The following is a 27,347-nucleotide window of genomic DNA, read 5'->3' as shown; positions in this document are numbered from 1 at the left end:
CCACCTGCCCTGCTCCTCCTGCTGCAATCCTGCCTGTCATGGCACTTTCCCATCTCAGCCCGAAACCACGGGTGCCCCTCCATTTCCATTGCTTGCCGTCCCTTCCTTTCCACGTCCCTCCCCCTCCCCGTCCCCTCCACCCTCTTTCTGTCCCGAACCGCTCTCCACCCACTTCTCTGTCCTTCTCCCAGGCATTCCCCTCTTCATCACACACCCAGTTGTGGCCATTTCACTGGCAAGACAAAAGTACGTAGTGCATCGGCTCGTGTATTCAATAGACAGGCTTTCCGCTCCCGCCCAACCAGAGGCCGTCGCAGTTCCACCAGCCTTCCAATAAATCAATCTACCACCTGCGCTCCTAGCCGACCAGTCACTCATGCACACCATTTAATCCGTGGCTCCCCTCCGTCATCATCGCACATCCTTTGTGTTCAACCCCCCGCAAACCTACACCAAAGCGAACCGAACCGTGTCGCCCGTTTGACTTTCACCTGCCGCTTTCCGCAAACAGCGCTGCCGTCTTCGCTCCCGTCGCATTTAGCGATGGCTGGAGTCTACAGAGAGTCGACCCGGGTTTACCGGGAGCCGACCGACTACTCATCCGATGAAGACCGATACAAGTCCACTACTGTCCGCCGTTACAAAGTAGGAGGACCCAGGCGCGTTGACACGGTCGAGCGCACAGAGCGAGTCGAAATTGATGACGACGACCGCCGATCCCGATATTCAGGCTACCCGCTGCGCAACTCCGGCGAATATGGCTATGCCCCCGAGCGTCCACGCTCCGCATATGAGTCTCGGACCCAGGTTGTCGAGCGCCAGGTAGTTGAGCGCGAGCGTGAGCGCGATGTCGTTGACCCCTATAGAGGCGAGGCTCGTAGTGTCGTCTCGCAAATCAACTACGAGCGTGAGCGTGAGCGTGGACGCTTCGACGACAACCGTTTCGACGATGTCCGCAGTGTTGCCGACAACCGAAGTGTCATTGAGGTTGAACGTGAACGCGAGCGCGAGCGAGTCGACTGGGACCGCCGCTCCAGAGGATCCTGGGATCATCACCACCATCACCACCACGAGCCCGAGACAGAAGTCCGCGTCGACAAGCGTGTAGAGCGCCGCGAGGACGGTGACGTCAAGGTTGAGAAGCGTGTCGAGGAATACCGAGACGATCATGGTGGAGCAGAAGTCGAGAGATACCGCAAGGAGACCGAATACTACTCTCCTATCAGCCCCCCGCCTATTCCCCAGCCTGTCATTATCCGCCAACAGGCACCCGAACCCCAGAAGATCATCGTTCAGGAGGCGCCCGCACCCGCTCCCATTATTGTCCCTCGTCAAGACCCTGGCATCGTCGTTTTGAGAGAGCGTGAGGCTCCTCGCGAAATGGTCCGTCGCGAGCCTCGCGAGGATGAGTACTACTACCGCCGGGAGACCAAAGACGTCGGTCCCTACCGCCGGGACGAACGTGAGTATCATTATGACCGCCGAGGACGTGGCCGGGACTACATCAGCGACGATGAAGACTACTACATGAAGCGAACCGTCATCCGCCGGAACAGGAGCTCCAGCTCTGACCACCACCACAAGCGCCATCTTGCGGAAGGAGCTCTTGCCGGTGCCGGCATTGCAGCGCTCGCTGCAAGCCGGAGAGACAGCCGTGGCGAAATAGCCTCCAACCGCGGAAGCAAAGTGCTTGCAGGCGCTGCCATCGGTGGTTTGGGCACGGAAATCATCCGACGAGCTCGTAGCGCATATGAAGATACCTACCATGACGATCACTACAGGTCTCGTTCGAGATCCCGCAGCCGCAGCTCTAGGATCAAGACTGGCCTGGGCATTGCCGCTGCTGCCCTCGCAGTAGCAGGTGCGGCCAAGTACTACCAGAGCGGCAAGATCGAAAAGGAAGAACTGCGCCGTGGCCGGAGCAGAAACCGAGGTTACTCTGTCTCGAGCTACTCGGTGTCTAGGTCTCGCAGCCGTAGCCGCAAGAGCCGCAAGAGCCGGAGTCGGTCCGTTGCCAAGGCTGCAGCTGCAACAGCTGCCGCTGCTGGTCTGGTACAACACTTCCGCAACAAGTCCAAGTCCAGGAGCCGTTCGCGGTCCAAGTCTCGCATCAGGACTGGAGCGGAGGTTGTTGCCGCTGGCTTAGCTGGAGGTGTGGCAAGTAAGATTTATAAGAACCGCAAGGAAAAGAAGGACCGTGAACTGGATCGCGAACTGAGCGACCAGGAGTACGAGGAAGAAACCCGACGGGAACGGCGTGAACATCGTCGGTCGCGCAGCAGGTCTCAGGCCCGCTCTGTATATTCCGAGCCGCGCAGCGCTGATCCTGAGCTAGGCTTAGTTGAGTACGGGACTTCACCGCTGCCGACCGATCCGCCGTACCCGCCTGATGATGGGTACGAGTCTGCAGCGAACGAGAGGCGACGCCGTCGACACCGACGTATGTCGGGCGATGATTACGACGAACCCGAGCCAGCGAAGAAGAGGAGCAAGAGTCGGTTGAGAGACATGGCAGCAGCAGCAGTGGGGACGGGGGCCGCTGCTATCGGAATTAAGCAGTATCAGAAGAAGAAGGAGAAGGACGAGGACCGCAGGTCGAGGGAACGGAGCGCCAGATCCCGCTCCAGAGATAGGTCAATCTCCCGTGACAGAGCCCACTCACGAGACCGGGCATACAGCAGGGAACGAAGCACAGACCGACTGAGGAATAGGGACCGTGAAAGGGACCGCAAGAGTACGTAGATTATGAGGCTCATTGAGTGTTTGTTAAGCTGCAGAGAGCACTGCTGACAATCTTGACAGGGTATGAAGACACTGCTCGAGATGATGGGTACTACGACGACTACAGTCGTCCACCGTCGCCGCTTCATGCATCTGGCGGTTCTTACTATCCGCCGCCGCCGGCCGCCTCTGCGGGCTTCACTCAGCATCCCAACATCTCGACTTCCAACTTGAGGGACCAGTACCCGCCGTACCCCCAAGAATACCCTCCAGGGCCACCAATGGGGCCTTCCCCGCCTATGGCTACCGGAGGTGCTGGAGGCTACCCTCCCCCTCCGCCTTCGGGTGGTCCCCCGCCGGGAACGAGATTCGGTCCTGACCATGTGAGTGATGATAAATCTCGTAGCGCCTCACCACAAGATGCCCAGCCAGCCGGTCTGGGCCGTGAGGGTGGGTTGATCTAATCGTTGTTTCTTTTGTGACTTTCTTCACTCGAAGGTACAACCATGACTGACATGCTTGTAGATGGTCTGAAATGGCGAGAACGTGTCAAGCAATTTTTGCCGGGGTCACTATCCCGGTCTCGTTCTCAATCCCAGCCTCGGTCTCCGTCTCGGTCCCCATCGCCCTCTTCGATGTCGAGTGTCGTGTCCGACAAGCGTCCCCACGCGCCGCAACACTCATCCTCTAAATCCGTTACTTTCATTCCACTTTCCCCTCAATCATCGCAAACTCTGCGTAGGCATCATCTAGAACAAGAGCAACAAGCAGAGGAAGAGACCAAGAAAGAACAAGAACCTCCCTCACTTAGTGAAGAACAGCTAGAAAGTCTGCGTCCTGTCCTCAGCCGCCGACGCTCCTCGTCAGACCCTTCTTCAAGTAGACCGTTAGCTGTGCGTCGCAAGCGGGGAGCGGAATCTCCTTTTGAATCGAGTGACGAGGTCGAGGTTCTGCCTGATCGGTTTGACTCCGAGGGCCGCCCCCTCGGCAGTACGGGAGCCATGAGGTGGAGGCAAGGCGCTTTCGAAAACCGCCCGCGAAACGGCAACGGCTGGCACTCAAGTGGGGCGTGGGCTGTCGGCGGTACAGACGATGACACGGTGCAAAGAATTGCAAGCGATATTGAAAGCATGGTTAGCGGGCAAGGCAGCTGGAAGACTCTGTTGAAGGATGTCGTTGGAATTGTGCAGGAGGTGCAACATGGTGGTGGACAGTCGCGCAGGATTGAGGAAACGGATGAAGAGGAGGATTACCACGGCCGGCGGCGGAGAAGGAGGAGAAGCAACTGACGATTTATGACTTTTTGATTTCGATTTAATGATCTTGTGTGTATGGGGGCGCCTTTTCCAATCTTTGGCTTGGGTATCTAGACACGACATGATGGGAGATCTAACGACTTATGATTCTGATTCGAAATATTAACGAATGAGATGTTGCCGATAGACCATGAATACACAGAGCTTGATTACTGCCAGGTAGACTTGCAAATCCTTTCTAGCATGCAACCAATATATTGGTGACTAGAACAGTGAGGAAGCCAGGCTTATGTGCACATGTATTTGGCCGTCTATTTCTATCTCACATTATCAACATCTTTCATCATAATTCGTCGTGAATCACGGGCTTCTCTGGCCGCCCGCTGTCCTTGTGTAGGTCGACGCCGACCTTGCCCCGCCACTTCTGGAAGACGCTCCAGAACTCCTTTTCCATGCCCGACTCCATCTGATCCGGCAGCACGACGACGTAGTCGACGTACAGGTTGCCGAATTCCGTCTTGTGATACACACTGTCGCCGTCCTCGTGGTACACGGGCATGCCCTCACCCTTGACCGTCTCCACGTGGCCTGGCTGGACGATTTGGCCCCTTTCGCGACCGAGGCGCACAATGTGCCCGTCAAGATGCGTTAGGTTCCGCGTCCAGTCTCCCATCCACGCCTCGCGCAGCGAAAGCACCTCGGTCCAGTAGAGGTCATGGTCCTTGCGCCTGAAGAAAATGCCGTCGACATGGTCAGGGTTGTCCTGCTCGAGCTCTGGCTCCTTCTCAGCCAGCGTGACAATCAAGTTGCCAGCAACGTAGTCTGGGCTCGCGTCCGCCTCGTTATCGTACACGATCTGGCTATCCCTCGCAGCACCCCGCGCGACGGTGAGTTGAACGCTCGTAGGCTTCCTTACGACGCGCGCGCCGCCACAGGTGTGGCACTTGTGCTTGATGCTCTGACCACGGCCGCCGCAAGCGTCGCACTGCATCTGGACCTGCTGGAACATGCCGGGCGCGAGCTGGTGTTTGACGATGCGCACGCCACGGCCGCCGCAGACGCCGCAGGTGTCGACGGTGCCATCAGCGGAACCGGTACCGTCGCAGTCCTCGCAGATGTGCTGCTTGTCCCACTGGAACTCGGTGTTGATGCCGTTGTAGAAGTCGCGGAGGGAGATGCCGATCCGCACGTTAACGTCCTGGCCGCGGCGCTGGCCGTGGCCGCCAAAGTGGCCGCCACCGCCGAAGAAGCGGGAGAAGACGTCGAAGGGATCGTGGCGGTGGAAGCCGCCGCCTTGCTGTTGCTGCTTGAGACCCTCGTGGCCGTATTGGTCGTAGATCTTGCGGGTTTCGGGATCGATGAGGGCTTCGTAGGCTTCCGAGACTTCGACGAACTTGTCCTTTGCGGTGTCGTCGCCACTGGAGGGAGTATGTAAGCTTCAAGAAACTGTAGGCGAGCATTATAGGACTAAGAGGGTGCGGCGTACGGGTTCTTATCGGGGTGGTATTTCTTGCTTAGTTTACGGTAGGCGGACTTGATCTCGCGGTCTGAGGCGGACTTTCCAATGCCGAGGACGTTGTAGTAGTCCTCGGCACAGAGGGCCAGCTGGACGAGGCATAGGAGCAGCAGCACAAGTGCTGCCCCTCGGAGGAACATCGTGCTCCCCTTTGGTGTAATTCGTTTGGAAAGTAGGTTATAATGAAAGATAAAAAAGATACTTGATCCTTTTCGTATCGAATAGCCCGGTGTTCACCAAATCCTCAATGAGCGACGGGGGAGAGGCAGTCCTGTCAAGGAATGTGTGGGAAAGGGAGGAAAGGAGATGATTGTAAGAGATACCGACCAAAGCAAGCGCAATTGGGAGCCAGCTTCTTCCGAAAATGTAAAGTTCCAACGTGTTAAGAAGGGAGCTGCAGAGGTCCGATAAGACATGTTATCGAAGAGTGATCATTGGACAGCGGCTTCTTTGCAGTATCCGCCCCACACCTTGCTGCAAAAGATGTGGAGCCCGTGGAGGTTCAGACGAATGCGCAGAGATGCACGCCAGGCACGTCAACTGAGGCCTCTACTTTCATGACTTGACATCGCTAGGCAGTGCTCGTGCTTGCCTCGAAACCTGTTCGGCATACCTTTGAACCATTTCTCAAATCCAAGAGCGCGTTTTCTATAGATTCTCTCATCGACACCTACAGCCATGGCGTCAAAAAAGTACGCCTTCCTCCCGATGGAGGACGACGAGGTCGGCCCCACGAAAGTGGTCAAGGACAAGAAGAAACACAAGTCGCGCCACCGCGATCGCTCGCGCGAAAGGGACAAGGATCGCGACCGCAGCGAGAGAACGTCAAGACGCCGATCGCGATCCAGATCACCAGCCCGACCTTCGAGACAGTACCGCAAGAGGGATACCGGCAACGACGACAGGTGGGCGGATGAAGATCCGCCATCGGAAGCCGACGAAATCGAGGAGAACGACGAGCCCGAGTTTCAGGAATCTGCTTCGAAGCGCGTCAAGCTCAGCCATGATGACCGAGACCGCGACGGTGACCTGTCGGACGGCGCGAAGGAGGAGCTGGAGCGCCAACGCGACATTGAAGAACGCGAAGCCTTTGCGAAACGGTTACGTGAGAAGGACGACAAGAAGTCCAAGGGCGGCTCCGAGAGCAGACGGCCGGAGGTGGACCGTAAGGCGAACATGGAGGATCTGCGCATGAAGAGTCGACAGATGTACCTTGGGAAACGAGAGGCCGAGAAGCTTGCCCTGCTCCGCAAACAGGTTGCCGAGGAGACGGAAGAGCTTAGGAGTGGCGTCAGGTTATCAGAAAAAGAGAAGGCCGAGTTCGCCAAGAACCGCGAGATTCTGCGGTTGGCGGAGGAGCGTCTGAAGATTGACGACCATAAGGATGGATACTACATACCGGAGGACTACATCACGGAGAAGGGCAAAATCGACAGAAAGAGAAAGGAAGATGCCATGTACAAGAGGTATGTGGAGAAGGACGAGTACGGACAGGAAAAGTTCGTTACGGAGCACGAGGAGTGGGAAAGAGAACAAGCGACCAAGGCCAAGGCACAGATTCAGAGGTCCGAACGAGAGAACGACGACTACGCTTACGTCATGGACGAGGAGCAGTACATCAAGTGGAATCTGGGGTCAAGTTTGCCCGGGGAGGGCAAGCTGACCAAAGAGCAGCAGTTTTTGGCAGCCCAGATCGAGGCGGCTGAGAAGAAGCAGCTTTCGATCCAGGAGACGAGGAGGAGCCTGCCCATCTACGCATACCGAGATGACTTCCTCGCGGCGATGGAGAAATACCAGATCCTCGTCATTGTCGGAGAGACGGGTTCCGGAAAGACGACGCAACTGCCGCAGTATCTGCACGAGGCGGGGTACACCAAGAACGGCATGAAGGTCGGGTGTACGCAACCACGTCGTGTGGCTGCGATGAGTGTCGCTGCGCGTGTAGCGGACGAGGTCGGTGTCAAGGTCGGACAGGAGGTGGGTTACTCGATCCGTTTTGAGGACAACACCAGCGACAAGACCATTCTGAAGTACATGACGGACGGCATGTTGCTAAGAGAGTTCATGACGGAGCCCGATCTCGCTGGATACTCCGCCATCATGATTGATGAGGCTCACGAGAGAACCGTCCATACGGACATTCTGCTCGCGCTGGTCAAGGACTTGGCGAGAGAGAGACCAGACTTGAAACTTCTCATTTCGTCCGCGACAATGAACGCTGAGAAGTTTGCTGCCTATTTTGACGACGCTCCTATTTACAACATTCCCGGACGAAGATACCCGGTCGATATTTACTATACGCCAGCGCCGGAAGCCAACTACTTGGCCGCCGCCATTACGACAGTATTCCAGATTCACACGACACAGGGCAAGGGCGATATCCTCGTGTTTCTGACGGGTCAAGACGAGATCGACGCCGCTGAACAACAAATAGCAGACACGGCGAAAAAGCTGGGAAGCCGTATTAAGGAGCTGGTGATCTGCCCTATCTATGCCAACCTGCCATCGGAACTGCAAGCCAAGATCTTCGAGCCTACGCCCGAAGGCGCTCGCAAGGTTGTTCTGGCCACCAACATCGCCGAGACGAGTTTGACCATTGACGGCATCGTCTACGTCATCGACCCGGGCTTCGTCAAGGAGAACGTCTACAACCCGGCAACGGGCATGTCAAACCTCGTCGTTACGCCATGCTCGAGAGCCTCGGCGAACCAGAGGAGCGGTCGCGCCGGTCGTGTCGGTCCCGGAAAGTGCTTCCGACTGTATACCAAGTTCGCCTACATGAACGAGATGGATGAATCACCAATGCCCGAGATCCAGCGCACAAACCTCAACGGCGTCGTGCTCCAGCTCAAGTCCTTGGGCATCAACGAGCTCCTCGACTTCGAGTTCATGGACCCGCCTCCCACGGAAGCCCTCATCGGCGCGCTAAACCAGCTCTTTGCCCTGCAGGCGCTCAACCACAAGGGCGAGCTCACGAAGATGGGCCGACAGATGGCCGAGTTCCCAACAGACCCGATGCTCGCCAAGGCGGTTCTCGCCGCCGACAAGGAGGGGTGCGTCGAGGAGGTGCTCTCGGTCGTTTCGATGCTCAGCGAGGCATCGGCGCTCTTCTTCAGGCCCAAGGACAAGAAGATCCACGCCGACAGCGCGCGCGCCCGCTTCACCGTCAAGGAGGGTGGCGACCACCTCACCCTGCTCAATATCTGGAACCAGTGGGTCGACAGCGACTTCTCGCCCATCTGGTCGCGCGAAAACTTCCTGCAGCAGCGCTCCCTCACCCGCGCCCGCGACGTGCGCGACCAGCTCGCCAAGCTCTGCGAGCGCGTCGAGGTCAGCCCCTCGACCTGCGGCGCGAGCAACATGCAGCCCATCAAGCGTGCGCTGACGGCCGGCTTCTTCCCCAACGCGGCGCGCCTGCAGCGCAGCGGCGACAGCTACCGCACAGTCAAGAAGAACGCGACCGTCTACGTCCACCCGAGCTCCGTGCTCATGGGCGTCGACCCGCCCGTCAAGATGCTCGTCTATTTTGAGCTCGTGCAGACCACGAAGGAGTACATGCGCAGCTGCATGCCCATCGAGCCCAAGTGGCTGGCGGAGCTGGCGCCGCACTTTTACAAGCAGAAGGACATGGAGGCCATGGAGGAGAAGAAGATGCCCAAGGCGAGGAACTATGAGCGGTAGACCCGGGATGGTTGAAAGAAGGTTGTGGGGCGGCCATCGGCGTAAAACTCCGGAGGGACGACGGGGCTGGTCCAGATTGGGTAATTGATGAGTTTATGTCAACAAATGTGTCATTGACGTCCCCCCAGTTCTGTTGAAATCCCGCGGAGGTGTCAGTTTGTCCGTTTCTTCTCTGCAATCCTCCATTGCGTGCGAGCCCTCTTGGCGATGCTAGAATCATCACCACCCGCCGTTATCGACGACCACCCGGTCCTGTTTCAATTCCCGCCGACGCAGCACATGGCCATGCCAACCTGACAAACCCCCCTCCCTATCTCACAAGGAAACAAGCACAGGATAATTGTTGTTTCGACTTGGACAATGACGGCAGGGGACCACATGCTGTGTGTGTGTTTTGCAGCCATGGCCTGCGAGTGGCGGTCACGGGGTCGGTTTAGAGGTTTTTCTTGCTCCTTCTAGAATGTCCTTTGCATTCATGATGCACAAGAGGCACAGGGGCGGCCATGTCTTTTACCTCGGCCAAAAACTCGACGTCCGACTCGCCCAGAGGTCTTGCGTCAGCGACAAGACCCCCCCCCCCCCCCTCTCTTCCTTTGGCGTTAGAACCGTTGCTAGTTGAGCGAGTTTCCGGGCCTGGTTCCGCCTAGAGGCCGTACTAAACCATCCGAATGAGCACCTAGCGCCAACGGCTATCCACGTGTCGAGAACGAGTTTCACAGTCTTTCAAGCTTGACAGGAGGGACCCTTGATCTGAGAAACGTAATCCTTTGACAGTTTAATAGTTTGCTTCGAATTATTTCCCAGATCCCCAAATCGCAACCTTAATTTCCTTGGCCTACCTAGGAGGCGCGTGCGCGTGATGGAACAACAGAGGTGCAACTGATCCAGGTTCAGACCGCTTGAGGACGGGAAGAAATGAATTTCCCGTCTCGAGACGACGAGGGATCCCGCTACGCCAACCGCGCGCGCACACACACACATACATCATTCGGACCAACAACAAGAGGTTTATCTTTCTTTGCCCGACAACTCCAAAGACGACCCCTGAAAAGAAGTAACAATCTCCCTCCCTACTCCGTGAGCTAGCTTCCGAAGGAGTGCTCTGTCTGCTTGCTTTGATTGAAAACGTTCCGAAGAGAAAAAAAAGTCATTCGGGAAATAAAACCGCGCGATAGAAACGTCCACTTTGGTATCAATGGTTCTCCGTTTGCCTCCGACTCCGTACCGTTAAACTCGTGCTTGCTTTTTGTTCTCATCCTCTGCCCTGCAGCTATCAACGCGACGGTCCCTCAATCGGGCTCGTCGGAAAGCTGCGCACGCCGCTGAGATCTGTGCTTCCCGTGCGCCTGAGCGCCTGAGACATCGTCTCAATGTTGAGCTCGCCGCTCATGTTGAGATTGTGATGGGACGAAATGGGGCTACCCAGGGATTTCCGGCCCGGTGACATTTCCAGCCCCTTGACGGATGCTGGGTTGCTCGTCGGCGGCGAGGTGCCGGGGCCTTGCGACGACACGGGCGACCGGATGGGCGAGGGCGAGCGGGCGTTGATGGACGACAGGGACGTCAGACCGGCGACGTGGATCGAGTCCCGCGAGCCTGCCGTGCCACCGTGGCCGCCATGCTCGGCCTGCACGACGTCGGCGAAGGAGATGAAGCTCAGTCTGCGCACGTCGGCGTTGTCGAGCGAGTTGACGTTTGATGCATCGTCGCGGTCAGCAAATGCGCGGAGCTCGTCAGTCCAGGATGCGGACATGGAATCGGCAGTGTGGGGTGTTCCATTCGCGCCGGTCACGGCTGCTGCGGCGGGCTGATGATGTGCGTGAGTGACGATCTCGACGGAGTCCGGGTCGAGGTGGTTGTCCGTGATAGCCTCGGATGATGCATCCAGGACTGGCGGGATGTGGTTCTCGGTCTGGATGTGCGACGGAATGGCAGGCGATTGAGGCTTCATTGACATGTTGTCGACATCTCGCTCGAAAATCTGAGAGCCCGCTGGCGAGGGCACTCGCGGGGAGCTGGACATTCCGCGGCCTGGCGACGAGGGATGCACATGCGAGTGGTCGCCAATGTATGGCGTAGACCGAGCAGACGCCCTCGAGGCGTCTCTCGACAAGGAGGGGTTGCTGGTGGCGGTTGATGCGGGAGTGGTCGACGATGACTTGGAGACATTGGGGTCTTCCTTCTTCTTCCCCAGCCCGAACAGTCCGCGCACCTTGTTCTTCACGTCTTTCTTGCTGCTTTCCGTCTCTGAGTTGTGGTGGCTCGAAGCGCGGGGTGTCGCATCGCCGCCTAGTCTGTCGACACCGACGTGAGCGGCGACGGAGGGGTTCACAGCCGCCTGGCCGGCACTGAGGGGCGTTGCTTCTGCTAGACTCATGTTGATATAGTGTTGTTCAGATTGGGTGGTGTTGCTGTGGGTGTAATGTGTTTGCGCAGGTGGGTTTGCCGATTATACCGTGACTTTTTTTTTTTTGGTTCGGTTTGGTTTGGTTTGTTCTGGCAGAAAGACCAAGTTAATGGGAATGTCTCTCTAACAAGCAGGGACCCGGCCGTTGACGTTATGTTTTGTAGACCCAAGGGGAGAGGGGGAGAGGACGTAGAGGAACGAGGTATGGGAAAACAGGTGGTGGGGGGACAATAGATTGGCTTGGTGGCCCTGTGACCCTGATTGACGTCGATTCCCGCGATTCGCCCTTTTTTTGGGGTCACTGCAAGGGAAGGGGAAAGTGGAAGGGGGTGCAAGTGCGGTGACTGTCACAGGCAAGCAAGGCGAAGGGCGGCGCATCAGCAGCAACGCCAGTGGTGGCCCCCCAGCAGGAAACCAGAGATTGATACTGAACATGGGGTGGGATGTGCATTGGGCGGGATAGCAATATCAAGATGTACATACCGGAAAGGATTCGAAACCAACCGTTCGACCTGGTTGGAAGAGAGGGGAGGGAAGGGCTGAAGATGGGCGCAGTGTGTTCCCTTGCGTGTGAAAGACCTGGGGGAGGAATTGGGAAGGACACTAGCCGTTGCGAGGGAAATATGATGATTTACACGGAATGGCGTTCTCTTTTTGCTCTCAGCTTTGACAAGAGTCGGGTGTCGTCGCCCTTTTGTCTACCGTCGGTCTTGGTTCTCTTTTTTTTTTTTTTCTTTTTCTTTCGAGGGGATGACCAAACACCTCTGCCGCAGCGGACGCAGCCAGTCAGTTATCTTCGAAAAATGGCGCTCGATCCAGACCACCCCGAGAGGTCCCTGATTGACAGACGAAGCTGGAGACCGTGTGACGCAACGGTCGAGGGCGTCAAGTAAGCAGATTGGCACGCACGTTCACCCCTGCTGCAGGAGCCTTGTTGGTGGTCGGGTGCCGGTGTGCTGATCTGCAAGAGAGGCAGAAAGAGGCCCAGGCCGGGGTTCGCTGTGCCTTGTTGGTGGTTGGAGATGGAGTTCGCCTGGATGGCTGGTGGGCCGGTTACTTGGTGGAGTGCCTTTTGTCCCGATGGGCGTATCCGCAGATGCGATGCGTCCAGAGTCGCGGACGACGTTGGTCTTTCCTTCTGTCTGTTGTACAGTCGTGATATGGCAGACGTTAAGAGGGAACAGAATCAAAATGGCAGAAGTATTCGGGAGTGTTGGGAGACTGGAGGGAGGAGGCTTTGGGAAGGGAAGGGGAGGAGGGGGGATAGGACCGATCTATTATTCCCGTCGGGAGCTTTAGGCGTTCGGGATGGCAGCAGCAGCTTTTATTTTTGTTTTATTTAGTTCATTTTATTCTGCCGCCATCCTCGCTCAAGTTCCTTCTGCGTGCTGGACTAATGCTGCCACTAAGGACCATCATCCGTCAGTCACCCGTCAACAACGCCCTGGCAGCTTGTGAAAGGGGGGCCCGTCACGTTGGCCCCCGTGTCGCGCAGTTGTTTACGGATAGAGTTCGGGCATTGACGTGATGTCGCGCGAAGGACGAGGCAGTGACATGCTGCGTGCCCTCCCATCCGCAATAACACACACTTCTGCCCAAGTATCTGCCTTACTCCCTTTCGGTACTCCCCTCGCTTGCAAGGCACAGTCCCTCTTGGGCTTCACTCCATTACCAAGCTCGTTCTGTCATCTCGTGCCGTTTGTCCATGAAACGATGACGAGAACAACCAGATACACCGTCCAAAGTAAGGTATTCCGAGCCCAAGCCTCGTGAACACCACTCAAGCCAATCACTCGTCCGTATCACGTAGCTCAGGCACCCCGTCATGTTCCCACCCAAGCTTTAGGCCTAGGTTGATGATACCCCGTTGGTCTCCCCCCGTTGACATCCGCAGCCTCCGATGGATGGCTTCAGGCTTTTTCTCGCTTGGCGTCAGGGGGATCGCTCACCTAACTCTGCACTTTGCAACTTACGTACTACGGCAAACTCTGCCCGGATACTCAATCATCCATCCGTTGCGAGACCCAAGGTCCCTCGTCGGGCATTGTGAGAGGCGTTGTACTTTACACTGCTGCCACACCGTCTTACACACAAGGGACGATGGATGGATACGCGGGGAAGCGAAAGAGTCGACGACAGCGCCTCGCGCCTTTTGGCGTGTGTCGAGTCCAGGTGGTGGTGCTTGGGCTGGTTGTCCGTGTGCATTGTCCACCGCACCGCAATCTGTTTGGAACGCGTCTTTCTACCCTTTCTCGGCCGTTTGCTTTATTTGCTTCTTTTCTTACACACGCGTTCCTCGTTTTCGAGTTTCTCATTTGTTCCTTTTCTCAATTGCCCCATTTCTTTTCCTTCGGACTCAGCTCCCAGACTTTCTAATAGTTCTTGTCCTAATCCAGACTTTTCGCCAACAATGAATGCCATTCTCGACCCTGGACCCTTTCTTTTCGCAATGCAGTGCAGGAACGCAATGTCTTAGACCAAGAACAGCCGTGGGGACGGTTTCTTCCTCGGATCCTCTGTTTTGATCCGCAACCACTTGTCGACCGTTCTCTGATCCCGCAAGGCTTCCTCCAAGTCGGTGAAGCTTCATCCCAGATGTTTGACTCGCGCATCTTGAGGAACAACACGTCCCCTTCATGGATGATGACTCCCCACGAACCTCCCGGAAATACCCACCGTTTGGAATAGACTCGCACTCTCGTAACCGCCAACCCCAGAACCCCATTCGCCCTCTCCTTACTTTGCCTGTCCAGACCCTGGGGCGGTTGATGGAACATGACCGAACAAACGATGCAGATGGGTGCAGGGTGGATAGTCCCTGTCCAAGCCTTCGGACGAAAAAATAAGAGAAAGGCCGTGAACAACGAAGACGACGGTGTTGAGCAAATCAGACATTGGCTCTGCCAACATCTATTTTGTTACTCTTCCCTGTTTCCGGGACCCTTCTTCCCAGATCCCTTCCCACATCTTTCTGCACCACTGTCTCTGCGCTCCACACAGCCTTGGCCTCGGCCCTGTCCTTCTCTGCCTATTTCCCGCGGATCTGGCCTTGGAGAAGTACGCATACAAGAAGAAAGAAAAAAAGGAGCTTGAAACGAGCCTGTCACCAAGGCAGCGCGAGCCCGTGAATGCCCGCCTGAGAAATGGCGGTCATGACGAGGAGCAGCCCCTCCCTCCGCCTCGTCTTCGACTTACCGCCCAGCAAACAGCAAGCAACAGACCCCTCCTTCGATGGCAAGGCAAGGCACGAATCCCTGCGTTAATCGCAGGTGGTCCCCTTTCCCGCCTCGCTTTCCAGGAAACCGGGGCTCCTGTGCGAAAACCACGCACGTCACCTCCCATCCCGCATGAACAACACCAACGTAGAGAATCGCCAGCGAAACCCGTCTTCCAGAAAACCTCGATTAGGAAACCCGTGAAGAAGAAGAAAAAAGCCGCAAAGCTTAAGGCCGCGTCTTCTCAACAACGACGGGGATCCGGCCACGATGCGCGGCGGTCAGAAGCTCGAGTCACAGAGGCCGAATGGTTGCCGCGGTTGCAGGATGCTTTTCCGCCAGTTTGAAACGAACTTCGTTTGTTTGGCTTTCCTCGTTATTAGCCTTTTGCTGGAGCAACCGCCCGGCTATCAGTGATGCACTGGGGTGGTTGCGAGCTGTGCAGACGTCACCACCGCTGCGCGGGCAGGAAAAGCCAAGGTAACCGTGGGCAAGGTTCCACATCTTCGGATTAAACCATCTAAGGTTCCAGATATGGGACTCCATTGCATTTCTCCACGTGCAAAATCATGTGAACTGCTATGCTCTCTTATCTAATCACCTGCACTTGCCTTAGGTTTCCGCTCAAGACCACAAGGCACCAAGCTTTTGTTATTACCTAAGCACCATCATCTCCCTTTCGGGACAGCTCGCTCCACAATCTTACCTAAGCCAAATTTCCATCGCGCTCCCGAAAAACTTCAGATCATCACTCTCAGGGTCCCCGTCCAGAGCAAACAGAGAGCTAGCACGCGACACCCGACTCCCCTCCTCGTCCGTCCGAGCATCACGCCTCCCTCACGCCTGCCGTCGCCTTCTCTACGACCTCCCTCCGAAGCGACGCTGGCCGTGCTGTCACTCACTCCCTCCGTCCAATCGGTCTACCCGTCTCGGTCTCTCAGCTCCTAACCTTCACCCGGGGGCCTCGAGCTCAACATACCAAAGTCGACTCGACCCAATTCACACGCACAATCGATCAAAGATGGAGGCTAGGACATTAACCAGACCGGCGACTGCGCTGGCAACCCTCCTCCGCCAGCAGACTGCCTCGGCCGCCACGACCGTCCCCCGACGTGGCCACAAGACCTTCTCACGCACGAAGCGCTCCCTCAACATCCCTCCCCACCCCGATTTCCTCCCCTCGACCCCGACCGCCGGCGACACAATCATCTACAACCCGCCCTCGGCCGCCCCCTCCGTCTACCACACCCCTTCAAGTTCCTCCCGCCCTCGGACCCCCGCCGCCGCGCGAACCTCTCCTCCCTCTTCGCCAGCTCCTCGGCAGCAACATCACAAACGACGTCGTCCGGTTCCTCGTCGGCCGCGAGGCCCCTCCCCCGGCCCTCAACGTCCCCTCCCGCGGCTCCAACCCGCGCTACCACCTCTCCCGCGAAGACGTCGCCGAGATCCGCCGCCTCCGCGCCGAGGACCCGGGCTTCTGGAGCGTCACCGCCCTCGCGCGCAAGTTCGACTGCTCCGAGACCTTCATCACCATCTGCACGCCCGCGCCCCGCGAACACAAGGAACGCCTCGAGCGCAAGCTCGAGGGCGTCAAGAGCCGCTGGGGTACTATTCGCACCAAGGCCCGCGAGGACCGCTCCCGCCGCAAGGAGATGCTCTTCCGCGGCGAGCTGTAAGGGGCTTGGACGTATCGCCGGAATACGAGCACCGTCAGGGGTTTGTTCAACAAGTATGACCTTGCGGGTGTTGCGGTTGTATGAGGAAGGGACCACTCGAATGCAACACGAAAGATGTACCGCCAGGTCGGAGGAGGGCTATGTACCAATATGGGACGAAAAGGGAGTATGAAACTTCCATTGTTTGTACCATCAAATCGCAAGGAGTATCAAAAAGGAGTTGAGATACTGTAGGATAGCAGCAGGGCATTTGCGGGTTGCGATGCGACTGAAACCCACCCAACAATCTGTACAATGAGTAAAATCTATAGAAACTCGTGTATAATTTTTCCACGCCTATGTATGTGGCTGTTATGTGCACTCAGATGCTGCCATCCTAGGTTGTTCATGACCAGGACGGCCCTGGTCCGTTGTCCACCACAAATGCTCCGGCTCGACGCCTGCTCTGTTAAGCATGCTCTCCGCAGTCATTTGGTTTGAGGCGCTTTGCCTCTGCCTTCTCCTCGGTTGGGTCATCCTCCTCCTGCCCCTAACCCTATTATTGTTCCTCTTCGACGCCGTGTAGAAAAGTTTCCTCTGTACCTCCTGCGGTGCAGCACTACTACCTCTTGGATACCTAATTCCCATGAAGAATGTCACCGAACCATTACAATGAAAGTATATCTGCTATCCAACCTTCAGAGTTGGCGCATCTGAACACCGGCCGTTTCCAAGTCAGCCTCACCGGGAACGACTCTGTAGCACCAGCCACACCAGCTCCTCCTGTTGCCTTTGACCTCTCTCCCAAGGATGTTGTGGTGACTCTTCTCGTCGTCCCACTCGGGCACGCAAGCGCCAACTCTAACCATCCTGATGAGTTTGGTCTTGACACAACCACCGATGCCCTCGATCTCATGCCTTTCATACCCAGGGCCGAGCTGGGGACTTGGCGTTCGTTCATACCGCACCGTATCCAGATGCACCTGGTCCGTAGCCGTCCAGAGGTTCGCGCCGCTGACGGCTGCATCCTCGGCGTCACAGTCGGTCTCATTTTCACGCTCCTTAGCACCGGCGCAGGCGCTCTCGCGACCACAAATGACACCGCGGTCACCCTCACCAATGCCCGTTCCCAGGCCGCCAAGTACTTCGCCGTAATGAGCTCGCCACTTCCAGATGCTGAATAACCCTTGTTAGTATGTCGGGCTTTGCGTGCCGAGTTTGAAGGGCAGGGTTCATACCGCTGATAGTCGTGGTCGGCCCCGCGCATGCTCCGCCCACATGGTTGGCAGAGCCAGACGCCGTCGATATCGCACCGGCAAATTTCCCGTCGCACCGCGTCATCCAGAAGAGACGTTTCGGGTTCCAGGGGCTTATTAACGAGCGAGGCGATTGGGGCCTTGGTGCACGGATTACACAGCCTGCGATGTCGCTCGCGGAGGGCGTTGTGGGCTGGCGGCTTGATAGCACAGTTCTGTTCGCAGCGTCAGCGATCAACTGTACTTGATCATCTTCATCATCCTCCTCGACCGTTGCCTCAAGCCCCTGGTCTCTCCCTCACACCTGTAAGGGGGCCCTCGCAGGAAAAGGGCCAAGGGCATGTGGCTCGGCATAGGACGGCATACCCTGCACACAACGGTTCTGCACCTCCGACACTCCGTCACCAGGTCACGGGCACAGCTGCCGCTCTTTCCATTGTAGTTTCGGCCATCTTCCATGTAATACCAGTTGCCAGCCCTCGCACGGAAGCGGAAGGTGGACTCTGGGTCGACGGGAGCGTCTTCATTGGAACAGTGCAGCGTTGAGGATAGAAGGATGGAGCGGTACTGCAGCAAGCCACGGCGGACCTGGCGCGAGGTGCGGGCTAGGCTGTCGAGGGTATTGAGGTCGATGTGTTCAGCAATGGACATGACAATGCTGTATGGGTATTCGGTGTCAGTCATGATATCGATAGTCAGCACGTAGTCATCAGTGCGGTAGGCTTACGGATAACAGCCAAACGCCTCGGTAACGGCACTTTGAAACGTCGGCGTTGGCTCCGGTGCGGGAACCGGAGCTACCGAAACCACAGGAGCGGCCGTCGGCTTCTCGAGTTCATGGTTGAGCTCGCGACTGCTTGGTTCTAGTGCATCAGTCGCGACAGCGGCAGCGGCAGCCAGGCGACGCGCCTCGAGAACATGAAGGGGCTCCATGTCCTCGTCGAGATCAACAAAGACGACCATTTCGAACAATCGGTGATACGACCAGAAGAGTTATTTGACTGGTTGGGATGAACAACCAACGGACGAGCTTGCTTTGTTGCCGATCTTCTCTCGGTTCCTAGACACCGAGCCGAGCTTTACCTGTGACGATGGATGGGCGGGGTGGGGTTCGAGATTCCCCCGATGCCGCAGCTTCTCTGGTTCCTGACCGGAGCAGATGAATGACGCAAGGCAGATCTCGGCAGATGTTGTGGAGAAACGAGCAGAGAAAGGTGGGACGGTTTGTCGCGGGCACAACACTAAAAGAGAGCAACTTCAACTTCCGAGTCCATCGCAGGTCGACAATGTTGAGCTGATAGCACCGGGATGGTAGGTGATGGAAGAATGATGTTGAATTCTGCCAGGGGCGGGGGGAAGAGGAGGGAAACACTGACCAGCTAGGATGGTACAGGTCAGATTAGATCAGCTTCGGGAGTGGAAGCGTCTGAGAGCATAATCGCTGGAGCGCACAGTAAGGCACAAACCGCGGATGGAAAGGACACCTGAGCTAGCTTAACACGATACGTGGGCCAGAACAACGAAGCAAATCCCCAAGGCCGTGTACCATCGTGCTGCGATCCCGAGCAAAAGATACACGCGTTGCAATAGCTTCCGGCACATGCGTTGCACCGGGGGATGGCGACATCAACCCGTGGCGTCCTTAGCGCCAGCACGCTAGCGCCCTGCGGTTCTGATCACCTGGGCGCTCCAGCGGTCCCAATGCTCTGCCGGCTGCTGCTGCCCACACACTGAGACAGGAAAGTCTATGAGTGCTCTCTCTCCCCTCGGCAGTGGGGGCAGCCTCCCGAAATCCGGAGACGGGATACCCCACACCGAGCAGCCGACCGCCGAGCCGTCTTCGGCGATGATGAGACGTTGCTTTCTTTTAGCCAATATTCCCGATATTCCGACTGGTCAGGTCTGATATTTGCGCGTTGGAAATTTGATCCGATCATCTCGCACTTCTTTTTCGGGGTCAACTCTATTTTGACTCCGTTTGAATCGACCGTGTTGCATAAATGCCCGGCCCAATTTCTGTCATTAATTGTTTTTTCACGGAGCTGCAGGCCGAGAACCTGCACCGGTACGGTGGGCTTCTCTACGCGACAGCTGCACCGTAGCCTATTATCGGTGGCTGGCAGTTGTCAGTCAACATTGACTTTCGATCTTTCGAGGGGAGACGGCAGAGTGCAAATTAGCGACGCTTGTGGTGAATTGTACTCCCTTTCTAAATGCCATCGAAGTCCTCCGCCGAAAACCCATGCGGCAATTGAGAATAGTTGCCTTGGGAAACACGGAAAACAAAGAATATCAGCGTGCTTCAGCCGTGATAAAAGTTTTACTGACACCTTCCGTGATAGCTGTTCTGGCGAGGCATCTCCTGATTGAGACCTACTCAGATTTCAACTTCTGGAACACCAGAAACGACACGCAGTGCGTTCCATTCCCTTATATCCATCCGACCTAGATGGTCTTTTGACGTCATGACATCCTGCTCAGCCAGAAACCGCATTCAAAACCGACAATGGATCGAAAGCCGGACCCGGTGTTTTCTCCTTGTGTTGACCGATATCTTACCTACATCAAAGGTGCCTTCAGAATTGACTTCGCATGCACAGTCTCCGACAGAACCGTCAATGCCTATTTCCAGATCTGGCTCTAAGTAAAGTAACATTGTATGATCATCCGGTTAATTGATCCAGCAAAACGTCGCCGTTGGACCTGCGACCCCACTCTAGGATAACATACCAGCCATCTCGCATCCTAGTCAGTGCAGCCTCAACTCCTGGCAAAACAAGCGAGGATTCGCCACAGGTAGTCTTTTTGGTTGCTCGAATCCTCCAAACCTTGCTCCCATTGCTCCTCCTTGAGGTCTAGTATTCACCGTGGAAAATCTCGAGGGTAACTGCGTGGCTTATTTCTCGCTCATTTCTCGCTCATTTTTCGCCATTGGCAAATAGCCGAAGTTGCAACAAATGCAACGAGTACCAAGGAGATACCCGAGCGAGCTTGGGGACTTTCACTCAGAACGGCAAGCCGATGAGTTGGGACCATATCTTCTTTATTGAGGTTCTAAATGCCCTGACCGAAAGATCTTCCAGCCGTTGGGTTGGGAGAGACTTCAAGGGCTCGGCATCTCAGTTGGTAAAATTCGGGGCAGCCGAGTGCACAAGGCGCGTTGAAACCACTCAGCCTACTTTATCGACGTATCCGGTAATAAAAAGACAAGGGTGCAAATCTTCATACGTGATCTATAATACGTTGCAATTATGAAATAAGGAGGTTTGAGAAGACCAACGGGTCCTCAGGGGTACATTTCAATGTCAGAGAAACGGCCTGGGACATGTTCAACATCGGTTGGCTTCGAGCCAAATAGTTCACTTGCACGGAACCGCTGAAACCTGCACACCAAACGCCATCCGAGCAGATCCATTTTTTTCTTGGTGACATAGACGGACGGTGTTGACGACGCAAATGGTCCCAAGTTGAACTACTGTAGCAAGGTTGAGATTGAGAGAACTCCTGGTCCTACAGCAAATTTTAAAGTCTCTGAAAGAATATGTTGCTGTCCGCAACCCCGGCCGGCCTCATTAGTCGCGAGTTTGTTGATTATCGAAGCCTTTCGCAAGAACCACCACATCTTGATGATGCTTACTCAGCGAGCTTCAGATCTCTGTGACATTATCCACTCCAGTCTCTCTGTCAAGCCTATCACATGAATGATTGTTCGACGTCTGCAAGTAAACTAAACGAAAACATCACGCGATCGCTAAACCGAAAGGGCCTCCCACAACGAAACCGAAACGATAGACTTGGGGCAGGGTTTAGCTGCTGAGAAAGCCGGGGATACCAGAAGGTCACTCAAAAGTTGGTTGCGATTGGGTATCTCTGATTTGTCAAGGCACTCTGTGGAGATGCGTAGTACGGAACATCGGGGAGAACATGATGCAATGGAAGCCGGCTGCTTTCTTCTAGATCAAAGAAACTGGCTTCACTCAGACAAAACATGCGGCAATTCCGGATTTGATCGCCAGAGGACGCAGCGACACCCCAGCGCTCACGTCAATGCCGAAACTCAACACTGACGCTAGACTCCGGATGATCTGCGGAAGCGAAGCAGCATCCCTGGTCCAGGGCGGTTGCTCGTACAAGGCTGATGACTGAGCTCTAGTTTCTTGGTCTAGACACATCTTGTTGCTATGTCTAACAGTGGTGGTCGCATGAGGGTCAAGCTAAGCACATCGGCCGTTTCCAAAGCATCCAGTACACCAAGAGGGACCTTGGAGGGAAGTCACATTGTACCAAGGCTAAGCCACTTCGTCGAGTCTATGACAATGTCTTTCACTGGGACTGCCAGGTTCAGATGAAGCATGATTTGTCTGAAGGCCTGCTGTCGTTCATCCAAGCTAAGTGACAGCTTTCCTCCTTGAATCTCTCAATCTAGTATCGTCCTTGTGGCGCGCCCGTGAGGCAGAAGGGAAACCAGCGGCGCCGGAGTGGCGCTCTTCGTGGCGCCTGACAGATGTAATCACTTACTTTACTTGTGGCTGACGGGTCTCTCATTGAAAGATCTTCTGAATAACCCAAGGAAAGAGGCGATCCATATCATGCCCGCTCGCCAAGGATAATCACCAACCGTCTAAGGCGCATTCCCAATGAACCACGACGATTCATCGTCGATCCGCCAAGCCAGGAAGCGGCCAAGTTACCGAACTCAAGATCCACATCGCAGAGGCCGATAAGGAGTCAACATCGCGAGTGAAGTGGTTGCCCAGTCCGGGATGATGCTACAAGAGAGGTCTCATACAAACGCTTGTGTGCCCCTATGCAATCTTAAACATTCAAGTGTTTAAACAAGGGTAGGTAGGGGAAGCCCGTCGAAACCGAGGGGGAAGAGAGAGAAAGAGGGAAGGGGGTTTTGAAGGCCAGGGCAGCCCATGATCTCCCGCATGGGTTGCACAAGCCAGACCTTATTCATGGGTTTGGCGTACACTACTGCGGATCGACGAGCGGCGGGCACCGTGATGATCAATGAGAAGCGAGGGACGAACGAACCACGAAGGCGGCGTGCATTGAAGACTGCAGTATTGAATTTCCGAGGGATGTCGTGAGTTGACGCAAGAGAACGGGTCCAGCAGCTATAGCAAATGTGACTCTGTTCTACTATTCATCTGTCGGCACATGCGAGGCTTTCGATGCGATCGTTGCCATTATGCCATCGGAAAAACTCTCGAGAGGAGAGATGACAGCTAGGAAGGGATGGGCTGGCAGTCCAAAGTCCACTATCGTCCCAAAGTTGCACGAGAGACCACTCCTGCAATTAGCCTCGATGAAACTAGAGCAAGGGTTCAAGGTCCAGGGCGTCGAGCAGCATGACATCAGATGGACAAGCCGGTGGTGAGGGGATAGGAGTGGGTGTACGTAGTAAGCCCGCCAAGGAGTGAAAAGAGCGAGCGAAACGCCCGCTGTCTAAGCGACCAGGAGCGACCACGTGATCTGGGGGTACATAGTAGGTTCGGTGGAATTCTCGAGGACTGGAGGGGTGAAGGAGGGGAAACGTGATGGAAGTTGATTGGACTGTGGAGACGGTACAAAGTCCAGAAGCCTTGATGTGTGGACGTTGTACAAGGGAAGCCACAGTCAGGAGCTCTGGGACGAGGTTTGGTTTCCTCTTTGGACGATCAGCTGAAACAGGAACAACCAGGTCCAGGGGAACAGCCTAGTTAGGGGGTGACGGATGACGGCCCAGGGGAAAAAAGTCGCTGGCCCTTTCAAACGGACCAAGTGGGCCTTAGCCGCAACGTTATAAAAGCGCGCCTGGAGGGAAGACCCCTCCCAATTGGCAGTAATTCCCCGACATCCATGGCGGCAACGCCCGATTGATCCTCGACCCCCCCGCGTCAATCATGCACCATCCCTTCCCGGTAATCCTGGCAGCATCCCAACTCCGTCGCTCGGTCCTGTTCAACGTCCCCCTTCTTCTGGGCACTCAAAGTGAACCTCAACTCCTCCACCGACTTGCCCCTGGGCCTCCATTCGACATCTCCTGGCCCAGCCTGACTCCCTGGATCAAGCTGCCAGAATTTTTTTTTCTTTCAAGCTTGATGCCTTTGACTTGATTGGGCCAGCAGCATCGGACCCCAAGCGGCTCCCCGTTTCTGGACCCTTTGTGACCTGCGTAAAGAAGTTTTTACGCTGGCATCAACCCCGTGAACCCAGTCTACTTCCTTTCCCCCCTTCATCCGCTGTTTATTCTCTCTCAAGCGGGGGGGTTCCCGTCTTGCTCGGATACTCAGAAAGTCGAGATGGTTTTTTGGGGTGGGGATTCCAGAGACGGCTCGGAGAAAAACAACAACGGCAGGACAGAGAACGGGTGATTGTAGATCGCGGCAACATCACAGGGAGATGGATCTAGGGCGCACATTGCTGTAAGCCACAACGATACAACCAAGTTGTCGTCCTCAGTCTGCTTGACGTTTGGATCTACAGATACCGTTGCATTCTTGCAAATCGCCTCCTCCGTTCTTCATTATCCCATAAACTCGGTTATTGAGCCCCGCTCCTCCATCGACATCTCTGGAAAAGGAGGCGCACACTATGTTAAGGCGCGATATAGGTCGTGCCCTCGGCCAAAGGATCCAGTTACGCAATCTCCTCCGGTCTGAAGGCCGCAGGCGTTGACGTCTAACACTCCGTCATCCGCTCCATCATTCTCACATCCCCCGTCATCCCGGTAGGGGAACAGCACAGCCTTCAAGCTGAGCCCTCAGGAAACACACTCCTGGAAGATACCGCCGTCGCCTGGTGGTGATCCTCCGGGAGAATACTCTGTTCGCCCCCCTCTGCCAGCCTTCCTCCTCCACTCCCTCCACACCGCGGGCCTGCCCCCCCTCCTGGAATTGTAAACACCAAACGATGGTTAAGCTCCTTCCCCTACCTTGGCCCCGCAGGCAGCCCGCTCTTTGGCCGAACGGCCAACGATGACCGTTCCAAAGCGATGGCGAAGCCGTACCACGAGGAGACTAGCTGGGCTTGTCAGGAGTCAGCACCCGGTCTATCAAGTCGAAAGGCCCTGGTCTGGCCCAAGGAGTCTCCTCCAGCTCATCGCTCAGATTGGGAACGGAAAGGCGTTTAAAAGATGGTCTTGCTTCCCGTCTCTGGCCCGGTTTCTGTTCTCGCTTCAACAGCTTCTTCAGTCTGACACTCTCTGGCTTTTTCTTTTGCCAAGTTTCTTTCCTTTATCTTCGCCTCTTTCTGAGCATCCTGTCATTCTCTTCTCGGTGCTAGTCGCCCACCCCTTGAAGGGCCTTGCTTCTTTCTCTTACACGAAGTCAACGACTTGAACGACTCTCAAACCTTTCAACCATTTAGCAACTTGCCATCACAACGACAGCAGTTGCTTCACGATCCCTCAACATGTTGTTCAAATCAGCTGTTCTTGCCTGTCTCCTCGCTGAGCTCGGTCTCGCGCGCCAGGCCAAGCGTCAGGATGTCGCCCCGTCGCCCGTCCTGTCCAGCATCAGTATCCCGCCTCTTCTGTCAACGGGCACTGGTGCCGCCGCCCCTGCCAAGGCCGGACCGACAGGTCTCTTCCTCAACACCTCGATCCCCGCTGTTGCCGCTCCTCCCCAGGTGTCGACCCTGACCGAGCTCGCCACGGTCACTTCTCTCCTCTCAAACAACGTCACCACCACCCAGGTTATTACGACTGAGCGCACCGTCACCGCCGACGCCGCCCCAATCATCCTGCAACCCCAGGTCATTATCGTCTCCCAGGTTACCTTCTTCACCTTCACCTCCGCCCTCGGTGGTGCTTGTCCCGCTGTCCAGCAGGGTCAGCAGGGCGGCTTCGTCGTCGGCGGCCAGCAGTTCGAACAGTTCCAGTCCGCCTGTAACGCTGCCTGTGGCATGCAGTTCACCCAGTGCCAGAGCATCGCCGGACAGAACTTCCACATCTCCCAGTGCCAGACCCAGCTCATCGCCTGCCAGGGCGCCGCAAAGACCGCCACCGTCACCGTCTCTGTCCCCACGACTGTTACGCAGACCGTGCTCCTGCCCCAAGGCCCCAACTCTGGTGCCGCTGGTCTTCCTTCCAGCATTGCCGGGACCGGTGGCTCCGTTATCACCACCACCACCCTGCCTCCTGACGCTGCCGCGACCGTCGGGACCGGAGGTGTTTCTTTCGTCACTGTCACCGCTACGCCTGCAGCTCCTCCTGCCCAGACTGCCGCCCCTCAGACCAGTGTCTTGACCACCACCATCGCGGCCAACCCCGAACAGCCCAACGCCACCCCTGTGGTGTCTGTCATTACTGTCACCCGCCAGCCTGGCGCTGAGCCTTCCAAGCCTGCCGACGGTGGTGTCGGCGAAGAGGGTGGTGCCAGCGGCAAGGGCGGATCCGTCGTCACCTCTGCTGTTGTCTCGACCCTCCCTGCTGTGGGCGGCCAGCCTCCTATCGTCTCTACGATCTACATCACCAAGACCGCCGAGGCTGTCAGCTCCGTCGATGCTATCGCCGGCAGCTCTCCCGTGGTCACCACCCTCCCGGCCAAGTCTGAGGGCGGCCAGGCGATCGTCTCTACAGTCTACGTCTCTGCTCCTCCTCCCGCTGCCACCAAGGGAGCTGGCGGGGCTGACAAAGCCGGGTCTGTAGTCACCTCCGCCATCGAGACCACCCTCCCGGCCCAGAGCGCGGGTGGCCAAGCCATCGTCAAAACCATCTATGTCACCGCTACCGCCCCCGCTGCCTCTGCGCCACCCCCGAAGCCTCAAGAGCCCAAGACCTCCGTCCTCACCATGACCCTGGGCCCTGCCACCGGCAGCCCCGTGGTCTCTCTCATCACCGTCACCATCCCTCCTGCTGCTCCTACCGACTCCGCCCAGGCTGAGGTGTCCACCTCGGCTCTGACCTCCACCATCCCGGCCGAGGGCACCAACCCTCCCCATGTGACCACCGTCTACATCACAGCCCAAGCCCCTGCAGCCACCTCGGCCCCTCCCCATCGCGTCATCACCATCACCGTCGGTTCCCTCACCGGCGTCGTGACCGTCTCTGACGCCCAGAGCACCGCCTCCGCAACGACCGTGGCCTCGGCCCTCCCCAGCGCTGGCACCGGTGGTAGCGTCGGCAACGAGGGAAGTCAAAACTGCCCCGCTGCCGTCACGGTTACCGAGACCGTCTCCTCGTGCCCCACGGCGGCCGTAACCTCGGTCCTGACGCAGACCGTATCGGTCGTCCCTGCGGCCACCGGCGAAGTCAAGCGCACCAAGTCCGACAAGAAGCACGCCGCCGAGTACAAGCGCGATGAGTTCCGTCACTCCCGGCGCCACGTCCGCGCCTTTGGCCTCTAGTGAGCTTTGAGCGGGAAGTGCACAGTAGCAGACGAAAAAAAAAGCTTGAAGGAATTCAGCTTCCAGTAATCTCACTGTCGCTCCTTTCACCTCGCTCACCACCAATACATCATGGGATATCAGTCAAATAAACACAAACGAAGAAAAAAAATAGATTTTTGGATTGACTCCAGAAAAGCAACGACCGAATCAAGAAAATCAAAACAAGAAAGAAACCTTTGGGGAAGGGAGAAGGTTTCGCACATGATATAGATGAATTGGATCGCCTCCAAGGCAGACAGCCGTGCTGGATACTGACTTGGATGGA

General features: G+C 56.4%; 8 protein-coding genes across 8 annotated transcripts; 5 read left to right on the top strand and 3 right to left on the bottom strand.

Annotated features, from left to right (window-relative positions):
• Window positions 1-543: 543 nt before the first annotated feature.
• ColSpa_05241 (uncharacterized protein) lies at window positions 544-3,185 on the top strand (the record flags this gene model as incomplete). Its single annotated transcript, XM_049271453.1, has 3 exons — window positions 544-2,734; window positions 2,803-3,104; window positions 3,150-3,185. The coding sequence occupies 3 exons, from the start codon at window positions 544-546 to the stop codon at window positions 3,183-3,185; spliced, it is 2,529 nt and encodes an 842-aa protein (XP_049127410.1).
• Window positions 3,186-3,722: 537 nt separating this feature from the next.
• ColSpa_05240 (uncharacterized protein) lies at window positions 3,723-4,010 on the top strand (the record flags this gene model as incomplete). Its single annotated transcript, XM_049271452.1, has 1 exon — window positions 3,723-4,010. The coding sequence occupies one exon, from the start codon at window positions 3,723-3,725 to the stop codon at window positions 4,008-4,010; it is 288 nt and encodes a 95-aa protein (XP_049127409.1).
• Window positions 4,011-4,320: 310 nt separating this feature from the next.
• Window positions 4,321-5,633, bottom strand: ColSpa_05239 (protein DnaJ-related SCJ1; the record flags this gene model as incomplete). The annotated part of the gene is made up of 2 exons (XM_049271451.1): window positions 4,321-5,395; window positions 5,464-5,633. The coding sequence occupies 2 exons, from the start codon at window positions 5,631-5,633 to the stop codon at window positions 4,321-4,323; spliced, it is 1,245 nt and encodes a 414-aa protein (XP_049127408.1).
• A 538-nt stretch (window positions 5,634-6,171) lies between these two features.
• Window positions 6,172-9,174, top strand: ColSpa_05238 (pre-mRNA-splicing factor ATP-dependent RNA helicase-like protein cdc28; the record flags this gene model as incomplete). The annotated part of the gene is made up of 1 exon (XM_049271450.1): window positions 6,172-9,174. One exon carries the CDS (start codon window positions 6,172-6,174, stop codon window positions 9,172-9,174), a length of 3,003 nt encoding a protein of 1,000 aa, XP_049127407.1.
• A 1,273-nt stretch (window positions 9,175-10,447) lies between these two features.
• ColSpa_05237 (uncharacterized protein) lies at window positions 10,448-11,551 on the bottom strand (the record flags this gene model as incomplete). Its single annotated transcript, XM_049271449.1, has 1 exon — window positions 10,448-11,551. One exon carries the CDS (start codon window positions 11,549-11,551, stop codon window positions 10,448-10,450), a length of 1,104 nt encoding a protein of 367 aa, XP_049127406.1.
• Window positions 11,552-15,817: 4,266 nt separating this feature from the next.
• On the top strand, window positions 15,818-16,472 carry ColSpa_05236 (54S ribosomal protein L20, mitochondrial; the record flags this gene model as incomplete). Its single annotated transcript, XM_049271448.1, has 2 exons — window positions 15,818-15,908; window positions 16,054-16,472. The coding sequence occupies 2 exons, from the start codon at window positions 15,818-15,820 to the stop codon at window positions 16,470-16,472; spliced, it is 510 nt and encodes a 169-aa protein (XP_049127405.1).
• A 677-nt stretch (window positions 16,473-17,149) lies between these two features.
• On the bottom strand, window positions 17,150-18,670 carry ColSpa_05235 (uncharacterized protein; the record flags this gene model as incomplete). Its single annotated transcript, XM_049271447.1, has 4 exons — window positions 17,150-17,637; window positions 17,690-17,993; window positions 18,074-18,365; window positions 18,435-18,670. The coding sequence occupies 4 exons, from the start codon at window positions 18,668-18,670 to the stop codon at window positions 17,150-17,152; spliced, it is 1,320 nt and encodes a 439-aa protein (XP_049127404.1).
• Window positions 18,671-25,105: 6,435 nt separating this feature from the next.
• ColSpa_05234 (uncharacterized protein) lies at window positions 25,106-27,040 on the top strand (the record flags this gene model as incomplete). The annotated part of the gene is made up of 1 exon (XM_049271446.1): window positions 25,106-27,040. The coding sequence occupies one exon, from the start codon at window positions 25,106-25,108 to the stop codon at window positions 27,038-27,040; it is 1,935 nt and encodes a 644-aa protein (XP_049127403.1).
• Between the last annotated feature and the right edge of the window lie 307 nt (window positions 27,041-27,347).

The sequence above is a fragment of the Colletotrichum spaethianum genome (genome assembly GCF_022836535.1).
Source record: "Colletotrichum spaethianum MAFF 239500 DNA, contig11, whole genome shotgun sequence".
Taxonomy (NCBI): Eukaryota; Fungi; Ascomycota; class Sordariomycetes; order Glomerellales; family Glomerellaceae; genus Colletotrichum; species Colletotrichum spaethianum.
Note: the sequence above shows the minus strand (reverse complement) of the source record. Positions and strands in the feature narration are given on the sequence as shown.